The sequence below is a fragment of the Littorina saxatilis genome, linkage group LG12 (genome assembly GCF_037325665.1).
Source record: "Littorina saxatilis isolate snail1 linkage group LG12, US_GU_Lsax_2.0, whole genome shotgun sequence".
NCBI lineage: Eukaryota > Metazoa > Mollusca > Gastropoda > Littorinimorpha > Littorinidae > Littorina > Littorina saxatilis.
This window is the reverse complement of record NC_090256.1, coordinates 21,749,744-21,763,303: the sequence shown is the minus strand read 5'-3', so window position 1 is coordinate 21,763,303 and position 13,560 is coordinate 21,749,744. Positions and strand designations below refer to the sequence as shown.

At 41.5% G+C, this 13,560-nt stretch overlaps 2 protein-coding genes across 5 annotated transcripts in view; one reads left to right on the top strand and one right to left on the bottom strand.

Annotated features, from left to right (window-relative positions):
* The window catches only part of LOC138981504 (UPF0415 protein C7orf25 homolog), a gene marked incomplete at its 3' end in the record, with an annotated part of 128,692 nt that extends 125,129 nt beyond the window's left edge, over window positions 1-3,563 (bottom strand). The window contains 1 exon segment of the mRNA XM_070354446.1: window positions 3,477-3,563. Coding sequence (XP_070210547.1) covers window positions 3,477-3,493 — 17 coding nt within the window.
* Window positions 3,564-3,621: 58 nt separating this feature from the next.
* The window catches only part of LOC138981505 (uncharacterized protein C10orf67, mitochondrial-like), a 33,201-nt gene continuing 23,262 nt past the window's right edge, over window positions 3,622-13,560 (top strand). For all 4 annotated transcript variants that reach the window (XM_070354449.1, XM_070354450.1, XM_070354447.1 and 1 more), the window contains exons 1-4: window positions 3,622-3,770; window positions 4,112-4,232; window positions 11,412-11,503; window positions 13,097-13,148. In XM_070354449.1, the coding sequence (XP_070210550.1) occupies window positions 3,646-3,770; window positions 4,112-4,232; window positions 11,412-11,503; window positions 13,097-13,148 (390 nt within the window). In that variant the 5' untranslated portion in view covers window positions 3,622-3,645. The remainder of the gene's footprint in view (window positions 3,771-4,111; window positions 4,233-11,411; window positions 11,504-13,096; window positions 13,149-13,560) is intronic.

The window sequence follows — 13,560 nt, the reverse complement described above, 5'->3', positions numbered from 1 at the left end:
CTACAAATTACGTAATATTGATTTAAAATCGTATTGATTACCACTGTGCGGCAAACATGCGAAAATAAAATCATCAAAAATTTTTACACACACACAAAATGAGAAAAACATCTGGGGATATTCGCATGCAAAGTTTCTTTATCCTCTGTCCTGCAATTTTGAGGGGATTGCTCCACACATTAACACAGACAGACAAACAAATATATACTATTGGGTCCCTCTCAATCCCAGTCTACAGGAATACATTGTCAAATATTAACAGAATGTAAAAAGAAACAGGTGATGTAGAAAGCATTATTACCCAAATGTACCAATAAAGTTTTGAGAAAAAATTATAGTACATGGTATACCTCATGCAATCAAGGCCCCTTTCCCAATGAAGGGAAGTAACCACAAAAAACATTTCAAATCTGGGTTGCAAATATGACTGTACAGGTTACTTCCCTTTTAAAATTCAATCCAGGTTTCCCAATTGCTTCGTTTCCGGCCGATTTATGTGGAGCACGTTTGTTTGTTTGCTTAACGCCCAGCCGACCACGAAGGGCCATATCAGGGCGGTTGTGGAGCACGTGATCCGCACAAAAAATATTGGCGGTCTATAAGTGTCATCTGCGCAATGATCGCGGCGGCTTTCTTGACCGCCAAGGACGACCACGGACGTTGTGAGACGTCATTCGTTAGACCTCAATACAAGTATCCAATTTTTGAATCAAAGTTCAGATCCAAACAAAACAGAACTCAACAACAACAAAATGAAAATAAAAGGAGAAAAATAAAATTAAAACAGCAAGCATGTCAGAAAGGTTATACATCTAGGTCTTAAGTTGACTCCATATAGATATATGTTGTCTTTTTTCATTTTCTAGCAATGTGTGCTTGGTGTGTTGTTTTTCTCAAAGTTTGGCTTTGAAGAATGAACACAGCAGTTTACTTCCATTGTCTTGTATTGAGGGTATCTTTTTGGTAAAATCACCCCACACACACAGACACTAGTCGTATATATATATATATCTATATATATATACGACTAGTGTCTGTGTGTCTGTGTGTCTGTGTATCTGTCTGTGTATCTGTCTGTGCGCGATACACGGCCAAAGTTCTCGATGGATCTGCTTCAAATTTGGTGGGCATATTCAGGTAGACCCGGGACACGACACAACCTGGTCGATATTTCAACACGTGCTCTCAGCGCGCAGCGCGGAACCGATTTTGGTTCCACCTCAGCTATTTTGGTTCCACCTCAGCTACCCGGGCCCCCATACCGACACACCATAGCCGCTACACCACATCACAACGCCAAAGTTCTCGGTGGATCTTTTTCAAATTTGGACACCGTATTCAGCTACACCCCGGACACAATATCATCGATGAGATATTTCAACACGTGCTCTCAGCGCGCAGCGCTGAACTCATTTTCGTTTTTGTGTTCATTTCACCATTATAAGTAACTCTTCCTTATCTTCTCCAGTGTTTGGCGTTTATCTCCCTTCCTTCGTGTGGCTTTCCCGTTCAGTTCTAAGTTACTATTACTATTTTTAGAATGTCACTGCGCTGTCCACTGCGCTGTCCACAACGCTTCCCTTGCACCCGTAAGTTGTTCTTACTGTCAAAGTGAAAAGGTCGAATCAATTTATAGCCACGCGAAAAATACACTCTCACCTATCTCTATATATTTATAGATACAGATATGCATATATATATATACGGCTTCTCTGTGTGTGTGGGTGTTTGTGTGTGTGTGTGGGCAAAAACCTGTGTATTGTAGAGTTCTGTTTGTGATGTGGTCTAGCGGCTTTTGTCTGTCTGTATGTTCTGGCATGTGAGAAGCCACAGCAGATAATATAGGGCCAAGAAATAAGCTCTAAAATTCTCAATCCCGTTTGACAGGACTTCGCCTTCAAAGGTGATTGTGGTGAACCGCCACGCTGTCTGTCTCTGTCTCGCGCCGTTCACCCCAAATTCCCGTTTCTGAGTAACTATTTTTAGAATGTCACTGCGCTGTCCAGAACGCTTCCCTTGCACCCGTAAGTTGTTCTTACTGTCAAAGTGAAAAGGTCGAATCAATTTATAGCCACGCGAAAAATACACTCTCACCTATCTCTATATATTTATAGATATAGATATACATATATATACGGCTTCTCTGTGTGTGTGTTTGTGTGTGTGTGTGTGGGCAAAAACCTGTGGATTGTAGAGTTCTGTTTGTGATGGGGTCTAGCGGCTTTTGTCTGTCTGTATGTTCTGGCATTTGAGAAGCCACAACAGATAATATAGGGCTAAGAAATAAGCTCTAAAATTCTCAATCCCGTTTGACAGGACTTCGCCTGCAGAGGTGATTGTGATGAACCGCCACGCTGTCTGTCTCTGTCTCGCGATTCACCCCGGCGAAGCCGGGTATTCCTCTAGTATATATATATATATATAGATGGTAAGGCCATTTTTAGCAAATGTAGAACCTTAAACCAGTGTGATGTACCAATATCAAGTAATGCTTTATTCATGTGACATTTTTTGTAGATAATCACACTTTCAGAACGTGACATACAAGTTGTGTCCCTTCGGTCATCTGCATAGAACCAAATACATGTTGTACATGTGCTTGAGCAAACTCCTTAAAAAAAGTTTTGATATTTTCCCATGAAAAAATATCTGTCTGTAAACATATAGTTCCAAGGCTAAAGATTAACTGTTTTTAAAACCAATTGTCTAAGAATGCACATAAGAGTAGTTACTGGGAACAAACTTAAATTTTGCAATAATATGAAAGTAAATTGCAAATGTACAGTTGAAAACTGGAAACTGTTACTTGAGAGGTTCACAAACTTGTTGCTGGTTGGATAGGCAAGTGCTTTTTTCGATTTTTAATCGCACAGTGAAATTTTTACTGGCCACGAGCAAGCAGGCAAGTGTATTTCCGCATCCCTTGCATTGTGTTCTCAAAACCTGTCCTTCTGCAAGCAATGCTTTGTTGCAGTCTTGACCACAGACACATAAAACTGGGGTGGTGGATGTGGGCGGGGCAGGGGATGTGCTTCAGCTCTAATAATATAACTAGGCAAGAGTTGTAACACACACCCCACCCCTAACCCCATCCCGGTGTCATATGTCTGTGTGAAAAACTTAACATGACAATTAAAACCAAGACCATTTGCACAGCTGTTTGTAGGAGGAAGGGGTAAATGACTCACGGAAACGTGTGCTATTTCTTCTGACTCGACAAGACAAACTTATCCAGCTATCATTTCGGAAAAAGGATAATTTCTATACAACACATCCTACCAAGTACCATCGAAACGACGGGTTACCCTGTTGCTCAACACAGAGAAAGAACAGTCTAAAGAGACGTTTTTTTGAGAAAGGCCATGTGTCGGACTGGGCACGTCTAATTCCCACAAGCAAAACGTTATATGAAGCAAAATAGAGCATTCAGACTATATTCTGAAACTGTATCCTCGCTTAAAATCATCTGAACTCACCCGCACACGCTCGCCATTTTGCCCACGAAGTATTTTTTTCTGTTTTGGACATGAACCTGAAAAGCTGTCTGCTTGTCGACTCATAAACCACACGAGAATGGTCTTCTCCTTTCGGAAGTAACTCTTTCGTGCTGTGAGGCTAAAACAGAGTGTACGTTGCCAAAACAACATGGCGGCGGTTGCCCTTCTTCCCTCCAGGATGGATCAAAGTGATTACACGATTGCTGAACAGGAGCTGCAGGATCATGTTTTGGATATCTACGGAACTCGGGATAGCGACGATGATATGTTCAGGTAGGTGTCTTTACAATGTAATCGGTGAATATCTCAGAGCTCTACGTGCACAGTGTTCTGCAGTTGTTTCTTTCCTACGTAAACAACCATGCAACTTTTCATCACGATAAGCGATACTCGTTTTAGGTATACTGGTTGTTTGAACCTCACTGATATTGGTAATGGTGACGTAAGTTACCAGTCAAAAGCAGCTGCTGATTTACGAGAAGAGAAACGTTTTAGAGTTTTATTAATGGTAATCATATATCATGTGGTGACATCTTCAGTCTACTAGATCTTTGGTCATGTTTTCATCATCATCCAAATGTTTTATGTGCATAAAACTGTTGAGTTTCTTCCAGACCGACTCTTGCGGACGAGCAGAAGATTGGATTCTTCAGCTTGGATCGTGCTGCACAGACAGAAGTCACAGAGGTGGTTGACTTGAAGGAGATGACTGAAGTCCTGCAGATTTTATTGCAGGTCAGATTTTGTTGAGTTAATTTTTGGCAAGTGATTCACAGAGCGCGGCGCGCTGTGCAGCGCGGCGATTCACAGAGCGCGGCGCGTTGTGCAGCGCAGCGATTCCCAGAGCGCGGCTATACACCGATTAACAGTTCCGCGGACATTTTAGATTCGCACATGCGCACATCTTTTTCCACGAGCACTTTTGCTTCTTCTTCGTTTTCCGGTTTCCTGTTTTTGAGAAAATGCGCATCCGCAGATCTTTTTTTCGAGAGTTTTTTCTTCTTCTTCCTGTTCCAGTTGATTTGAGAAAGCGAAGATTCAGTCAGCAGAAAGTGCAATTTTGTAGTCTTCCAGCACTGAAGTTGCTTTTGAGTGTTCAAAGAAAGAGTGTAAAGGTTCTAAGGATTACATCGGGCACACAAACACGCGATTTTCCTTGTTTCCCCCTTTGATTTGAACGCGTGCGCAGATCGTTTTTTGCGAGTATGTTTGTACGTCTTCCTTTTCCGCTTTCCTTCTTCGTTCCATGTAAACGCCGAAACTGTTAACTGGTGTATTGCTCTCACCAGCGCAGATTGTTGACGCGCTTTATTTTTGTACATGCATGATTATCAGCAACATTTTACACTCTTTCTTTGGACACTCAAAAGCAACTTCAGGGCTGCAAGACTACAAAATTGCACTTTCTGCAGACTGAATATGCGCGTTCAAATCAACTGGAAAAAAAACACTGAAAAAACGATCTGCGCACGCGTGAATTCCAAAATTGCTGCTGAAGTGTTAACTGGTGTGACACCGATTAACAGTTCCGCGTGTAATAGCTGGTTGTGTGGGTGACTGAGTGTAGTGGAGCAGGCATGGCAGAACACATTCATTCACGCAGACACTTCGTTAACACTGTCTCTTGCTGCCATATTGTATTGCCTCTCTCTCGTTTACATCAAAACGTCTATTTACATGAATCAATGCTAACAATCAATATTCTACTAAAATGTACTATAATACACAGACACTACAATCCCTCCTTTTCTTCAGCATAATGATTACCAATCATTACTAATAATCTGCGCTAAAATTCTTCCAGCGATCAAAACTGTCACTTGAAAATAAAACTGATTGAACTGGATCCACATTGCAGCTTTTACTTTCTAACAATAAACTGTAACTTCAACTTGAACTATAAACTTGAATTAGTAACTTCACTGATTATCTCAACGTTTATTCTAGTCGTTTACTCTCTCACACTTTCAAACTTTACTTCACTCTCATTTTCCTCCTCCTTCTTCAAATTAAACTTTAGAGTCTTTGTTATTTCTCCTTCTGACTTTCACTCGTCTTTCACTCTCTTTGTGAAAACTGTATATGTAACTAAACTGAAAAGTTCTTGTGGACTTCATAAAACTTGTAACAAAGTCAGTGTTCATTTCTTGTCATCTGGAATAAAAGAAACATAAATTACACTACCACTTGTGATTCTGCATCAAAATAAAGTGTAACACACGTATGGTCACAGTATTGTGAAATAGTCTTGCGGACAGTTTTTCAACTTGCTGGACACGTTACAACGTGTTTTGATCATTATCATTTACACACATAGTCTTTCAAGTGTTCAGGCGGTTTGTGTGACCTTGTTGATCTGCGGAGCTGGACTTCAGGACTCGGCAATGACGTAGCTTCATCTGCGGCGGGTACCGGCGTCTCAACAGACTGCGGCTCTTCTCTCCCCTGCATCTTCTCTTCTGGGACATCTTTCTCTTCTCTCATGTAGGGTCTTGTGTGCGTAATGTTTCTTCTGAAGATACGCGTCTTGCATGGTGACTGAATCACGACTTGATTACCGTGCTTCTCAACAACATTGTATGGTGTCGATTCGAACGTGGTGCTGAACTTGTTCTGGTGCTTCTGTTTCAACAGAACTTCATCTCCGACTGATACATTGCTTTCAGTGGCATGTCTCTTTGCATCACTGTATGTCTTTCCTGCTTCTTTCTTCTCTGCGTCTCTGTCTTTGATACTTTCTGTCTCTGGTTTGCTGATTTCTCTCAGTTCTGGTAGTTTTGTTCTGATCTTCCTGTTGAACAGTAATTCTGCTGGGCTAACACCTGTGGTAGAGTGTGGTGTACTGCGGTATGCTAACAGGAACTTGGGTAACTCATCTCTCCAGTTCTGACCTTTTGAGTGTGCGATCTTCATGGCTTTGAGAAGTGTGCGATTCTGTCTTTCTACTTCTCCATTGGCTTGGGGCCACAAAGGTGTCACTGTTCTGTGTTCAATTCCATTCTCTGACAGGTAGTTTTCAAACTCTTCTGAAATGAATTGAGGTCCATTATCTGATGTGATACTGACTGGATACCCATATCTTGCGAAGATAGGATCTAATCCTTTGACCACTCTCTCTGTTGTGACTGATTTCATGATGGCAACTTCAAAGTAGCGACTAAAATAGTCTACAACGACGAGTATGTTCTCTCCTGTTGGTAGTGGTCCTAATAAGTCAATAGCTAGATCTTGCCATGGTGCATCTGGAAACTTGGTTCTCACCATTGGTTCTGGCACTGACGGTTGACTGACTATCTGACAATCATGACAAGTCTTGCACTTCTTCTCTGCTTCTGAGTCGATTCCAGGCCACCAAACTTTCGTGCGTAGTCTCTGTTTCGTTTTCACGATTCCCTGGTGCCCTTCGTGTGCAATCTCAATCACTTGATGCCGTAGGCTCTTTGGAATGACTATTCTCGTGCCTCTGATGACTATGTTTCCTAAACAAGTCAGCTCGTTCTTCACTGCTCTATAGGAAGGACTCATCTTTTCCCACTTCTCTGTTTGGATCGCTTCTCTCAGTGTTTTGAGTTCTTCATCCTTCTCTGACTCTTTGTCAATCTCTGACATCGACATTGCTTTGGGAACGGCTTCTTTTGTAACGAGGTAGATGTAATCTTCTAGATCTGCGACTGTATCTGTTGGTCTTTTCTCTTTGTCTACTAATCTCGAGAGCGGGTCTGCGATGTTGGTCTTTCCCGGTCTGTACTTCACTGTGAAGTTGTAGCTCTGTAGTCTAAGTACCCATCGTTCAATCCTTGCTGATGGCTTGGATCTCTTGGAATATATGAATTCCAGGGGTCGATGGTCAGTGATCAGTTCAAACTTGACTCCGTACACGTACTGATGGAACTTCTCACATGCCCAGACTAGGCCCAGAGCTTCTTTCTCTGTCTGCGAATATCTTCTTTCAACATCCGACAGGCTTCTGCTTGCATAGCTGATCACGCGGTCTTCTCCATTCTGACGTTGAATGAGAACTGCGCCCAGGGCTACTGGTCCTGCATCAGCTACAATGCGAGTTTCTGCTTGCGTGTCAAAGTACCCTAACGTGACTGCTTCAGCGAGATCTGCTTTCAGAGTACAGAACGCTTCTTCTTCGTCTTTTCCCCATCTGAAAGTAACTCCTTGTCTTGTCAGCTTTCTCAAAGTTTCTGCTTTGGCTGCAAGATTTCTGATGAACTTTGCATTGAAATTCACCAGACCCAGAAAACTTCTCACTTCTGCTGCAGTTTCTGGTCTTCTTGCGTTCTTGACGTCTTCCACCTTGGACGGTGCTGGGCTGACTCCTTTCTCATTCAGGACGAAACCCATGTACTCAATCTCCTTCATCCTGAAGACGCATTTCTGTGCGTTCAAAGTCAGTCCACTCTTCTCCAACTTGTCGAGGACTTTCTCAAGTCTTTGGTCATGCTCTTCCATGTTCTTGCCGTGAACGATGATATCGTCTGTCATGTTCCTAGCTCCTTCACAATCTTGCAGAACTTGCTGAATCGTAAACTGATACAATTCTGGAGCTGAGCAGATGCCAAAATTCAAACGTCTGTATCTATACAGTCCGTTGTGCGATGCGAAAGTTGTGATTCCTCTGGATTCTTCGTCTAGTTCCAGCTGATGGAATCCCCACTTCAGGTCTAACTTTGTGAACACTGTGCTACCATTCATCTCAATGAGCGTCTCTTCTACTGTCGGCATGGGATAGCGTTGTCGTTCTACTGCTTCATTTGCTCGTCTCATATCTACGCATAGACGAATCTCTCCGTTGGGCTTTGGGACTACAACAATGGGACTGACCCAGGGTGTTGGTCCATCCACCTTCTCAATGATCTCTGCCGCTTCTAGCTCAGCAATCTTCTCCTCTACCTTAGAACGAAGACTGAAAGGAATACGGCGTGGCGACTGTGCGACTGGTTTGACATCTTTCTTGACGTACACGTGTACTTGGTGATCTTTCAGTTTGCCTAGACCCTCGTACAGCTTGGGGTGTCTCTTCTCACAATGATCAATGTTCACACTGTTCACTGTGATGGGCTTCTCCGGCGGCAAACCTATGTGCAGAATGTTCAGTGCTTTCGCTGTTTTCACTCCTAACAGTGACTCTCCTTCTCCATCAAGTACTTCTACTTCTGCAACGACCTTGTTGTCTCCGACTCTCAATTCTGCTGTAAACTTGCCCTTCAGCTTCAACGGTTCCTTTGAAGCGTAAACGTACAGCTTCTTGTGTGACTGTTCTTTATTAAAGAATAAAACGTTCTTCTGTTTCAGCCACTTCCACGTGTTGAATGAAATGATGTTGCAGCTTGCGCCAGAATCTACCATGAAGTTGAGATCGATGCCTCCGACGTTCACTGTAACTCTGGTTGACGACTTGTTTCTTCCGACAATGAAAACTTCTTCACTATCATCTTCATAGTCTTCTTCTAGACTCTTCACATTTCCTCTTGCCTTCTGTTTCTTTGATCTGCAGCAACGTGCATAATGGTTTTTCTTGTGACAAAGTTTACATTCCTTCCCTCTTGCAGGACACTTTGGGTCACGTGCTAAGTGTGTAGTCAGACCACAATTGAAACAAGCTCTCTCTTCTTGCTTATCTGACTGTCTTGGACGATCAGACTGTGTAGGCTTCTTCTGAAAGGTTGACTGCTGACCTCTGTATCTCTGACCTTGATGACCAGGGCTGTGGCGATGGACTGCATGTGCCGACTCTGACTTTACATCTCCTGTCATCTGTCTAGCCTGCTTCTGTGCTGCTTCATGAGCTCTTGCTGTGTCTGCTAGCGTTTTCAAAGTTAGTTCTTTCTTTTCGAGTAACTTCACTCGTAGCTTTGAACTTTTACATCCATGAATAACTTGATCTCTCACGTTCTCGTCTAGCTTATCATCAAATCCACAGTTCTTTGCTTGCTGTCTTAGACGTGTGATAAACTGATCTACTGTTTCACTTTCTTCTTGGCTCATAGATCTGAACACATGTCTTTCGTATGATTCATTCATTTGCGGTGCAAACTTCTCATCTAGAGCTTCAAGTGTCTGAGTATAGTTCTTGTTTTCAGAATCCGGAACTGTCTCAAAGACATCTTGTACTTCCATACCTGCTGTGTGTAGCAACAACGCTTTCTTCTGTTCATCTGGAGTCTCCCCTCTTGCTCCCAAATAAACTTGAAAACCTCTTTTCCATCTCTTCCATTCCTGTCCTACCTTGGAACTATCTCCATTAGGGTCAAAAGATGCAATAGCTGGAACATAAGGTTGTGGTTGAGCCATATTCTGTCCAGAATTCACTGTATTCTGTGCACTCCCTTCCTTTTCTTCAAAGAATGACGGATCAAAGTTAAACAATGAGGTGTCAAAACTCATCTGTCACTGATGACACAATCTGTTCCTCTTCTGGAACACATGACGTCTACACTGGCGTAATAGTCTACCCACTTGCTTCTGAGACTTCCGAGACTGTCTGGAAACTTCTAGTGCTTCTACGTGTTGACCGAAACTATCGTCCTTACGCGTGGCTGATGACGTAACGAACTCAGCTTTCATGTGCGATCACCAAAATGCATTCAAAACTATTGAACTCACAGTCTTTTGGTCAATCCACTGGTTGAAAAGTTTTCCTCGTCGCCAAATTGTAATAGCTGGTTGTGTGGGTGACTGAGTGTAGTGGAGCAGGCATGGCAGAACACATTCATTCACGCAGACACTTCGTTAACACTGTCTCTTGCTGCCATATTGTATTGCCTCTCTCTCGTTTACATCAAAACGTCTATTTACATGAATCAATGCTTACAATCAATATTCTACTAAAATGTACTATAATACACAGACACTACAATCGGCACTGTACTCGGATAATTGTTTAAAAACAACATCCCAGTTTAAAAACTCAGCTCCTTTCCCATATAGTAAAAGCCATTGCAATGACATGTAGTGATATGACTGCCAAGTATTCAAGGCCGGTGTCACGAACTGAAAACTCTGCCTGAACAATCCTTCTCATTGCAGTCAATGCGCATGCGATAACATGGGGAGATTAATCAGGTCGTGAACAACCTAACCCTAACCCTTACCCTAACCCTTACCCTAACCCTTACCCTAATCCTAACCCTAATCCTAACCCTAACCCGAACCCTAACCCATGGTTCGATCGGTCAAAGGGTCGCATTTTGTAAGTCCAAGATTGGCGCATGCGCATTGACCGCAATGAGAAGGATTGTTCAGCAGAGGTAGGCACGTTTTTACATCGGCGCAGCGATATATGGTGAATTCAGTTGAAAGAGTGAGAGAGAGAGAATGGAGCTCTGTTTTTTGTTTTATTGACAGTTTTATTTCTCAAATAGATCAGATAGATGTAGCTGTTGTAAACTTTGCGATTGTGAAGGAAATGTATCGGCAGAATACATCGCGCGTCGTGAATCGCAGCGCTCCTCGTAGTGCCGCGCATTGTAAATCGCAATGCTGCATAACGCGCCGCGCGCTGTGAATCCACTTTGTTAATTTCTGGCCAGAAAAGCAAACTTAGAGAGGTGATAGATGTTATTGTTTTTATGTTGATAAACGGATTTGTTTTCAAGTATTTTCTGTTTGAACTTTGTTGATATTTAGCACACACAAAACTTTTTGTTTATTGACAATGACATACTGTGTGTGTGGTGTGTGCGTCTATGCGCATATGTGTGTGTGTTGGATTTTCTATCAAACACTGTCCCATTCTTTCCCTTCATTCATGCTATGTAGACAGTATCATACTTTACCCAAAATGTGCTAGCGTAGAACTAGAAGATATGCAACACTGCAAGGACACCTTTTACACAGTGTTTTCCATTTACTCTTATGGTTTCACAAGGTTACCTTCATTTTGCTTTTTTCTGTTTTGAACAGGAAGTTGCGAAGTTAGGGAGGGACATAAACTTCACCAAACATGCAATGCAGGCTGACTATGAGTCCAAACTGCAGAGCAAGTCACTGGAGCTGTAAGACCTATGAGCTTTTTTCTCACTGTTTGTTAAGGTCTAAGAAAAAAACCATCATGTTTTCGGTTCTCCGACCAACCCTGTTTTTTCTCCCTACCCTCAAACACTTTTTTTCTACCAATTGAAAATAATGAATACAAGATGATAAGAACTGATTTTGCAGACGTTACAAGGCAGATGCTCTTCTACAAAATTCAAGAGACACAGCTTGCAGGAGTTCCAGCCAAAATAAAGCCTTATTCCCCCCGCTGCTTCTTTCTCTCTGTAAACTTGTAGGGCTAGTTATTTTTTGGTAACTTACCCAACAACCAAAATCACTTACCCAACAACGGGCCTGATTCCTCGATAGCTCATGGGTAGAGAATGTACACATTGTGGATCTACTTTTTGCGACTCAAAAGTTCAGAACACTCTAATGTACAAAATATACATTTCTGGATCAAACAATACATACCGCATTTAAACCAGCAACTACAGGCTTGAACACATGAATCTCAATATAAAATCCATGAGTTTTGTTGTTTTCTGAATTCAGATCTGCCGTGCACAATTGTTTATCGCTAGCAAGATTCAAAGGCAAGTAACTCTCATACTTTCTCGAGCGACACGAGTAGTTCCCCTTTCAGATTTTGGCTGCATCGACAAGAGACTGCAATCCGACGGTCAGTTTTCAACAATATTTCATTTTATAAACAGATCAGACGCAATCAAATGCAAACATCTAATCAATTTAAAGAAAATGCAGCGGTTTCATACACTATTTTGCCCCAGAAAACTGAACTTCATACAGTTTTTAACGTTGGAACACGGGTGTAAAACTTTGTCTGCTAGTCACATTCGAGGAAAGAACATTCCTGAGCGATACCAAAATATGAACAGAACACACACTATTTGCCTTTACCGCCACAGCAGAATAACAACATAACTGTGCACGTGATTTTAGTCCAAAACAGGAAAACTGACAAGAAGTGTTAACAGAATTGAATGATTTTCACGGAACTATACATCCGCGCATTATTCAATCGCCTGCGCAAGACTGGTTGGGTGAATAGGATTCGATCAAACTTTCAAACCAAAATTCCTTTTTTCTTTGAATAACTGAAGAAAGGAGGAATAAAGAGGTTTGACATGCCGAGTCTCAGTGAATATTAAAAATAATGGTCTCAGTTTGCGGTCATGAAAAAGCTTGCTGATCAAGCTCGCATTTTTCATGATCCGCTAACTTCGACCATTATTTTTAATAATCACTGAGACTCGGCATGTAACCTCTACATAATGGCTTTACAAAAAAATCCAACAACAACAGAAAAAAGATTTATGTTTTAAAAAAGAATTAAGCGACCTGCTGACTTTAATTTTCTTTGGCCTTTTCATTGGAAACAAACTTTTTTTTTCTCCAGCCTTATACTTGACTTGTTATCAGTTGATGTATTTGTTGATTGTGATCTTTTATACTTTTTCTTTACCTATACCCCTTGATGGTGCTTGCTTCATCTCCTCTCTGGCTCATTTTGTTCCAGTATTTAAGCCGAATAAAATGATATCATGTAGAAATTGTTATGGAATTGTCAACTTACATGTTTTTGTTCACAGGTACTGCCGTATTAATGAACGTGTCAGTGAACTGGAGAAAATACATCGAGATGTAAGTACCTCAAAGTTATTACTGTCCTGTACGAAATGAACATATATGGCCATATAAGAGACATATAAAGAAACCTGTAAGTTTCTTATAAGAAACGTATACGTTTCATATATGACAAGTAAAAAGCTGTGTATGTCAGTTATAGGAATAGGTTTCTTATAAGTCTCTTATATGAAAAAGACCCCAATTCATATATGAATCATATATGAGAACCTGCACTTCCCGAAACCTATAGTTTTCTTATATGTTTCTTTTTGAGTCTTATATGAAGCAGAATTTAGGACTTGGAAAATGTTTGGATCATGCTGAATAACTGGTAAGACTGGCTTTCATATATGATGTTTCATATATGAACAGGAAGTTGATGGTTTAATTGCCTTGAGCATTATCTCCCCCTGATAGAACGGCCATG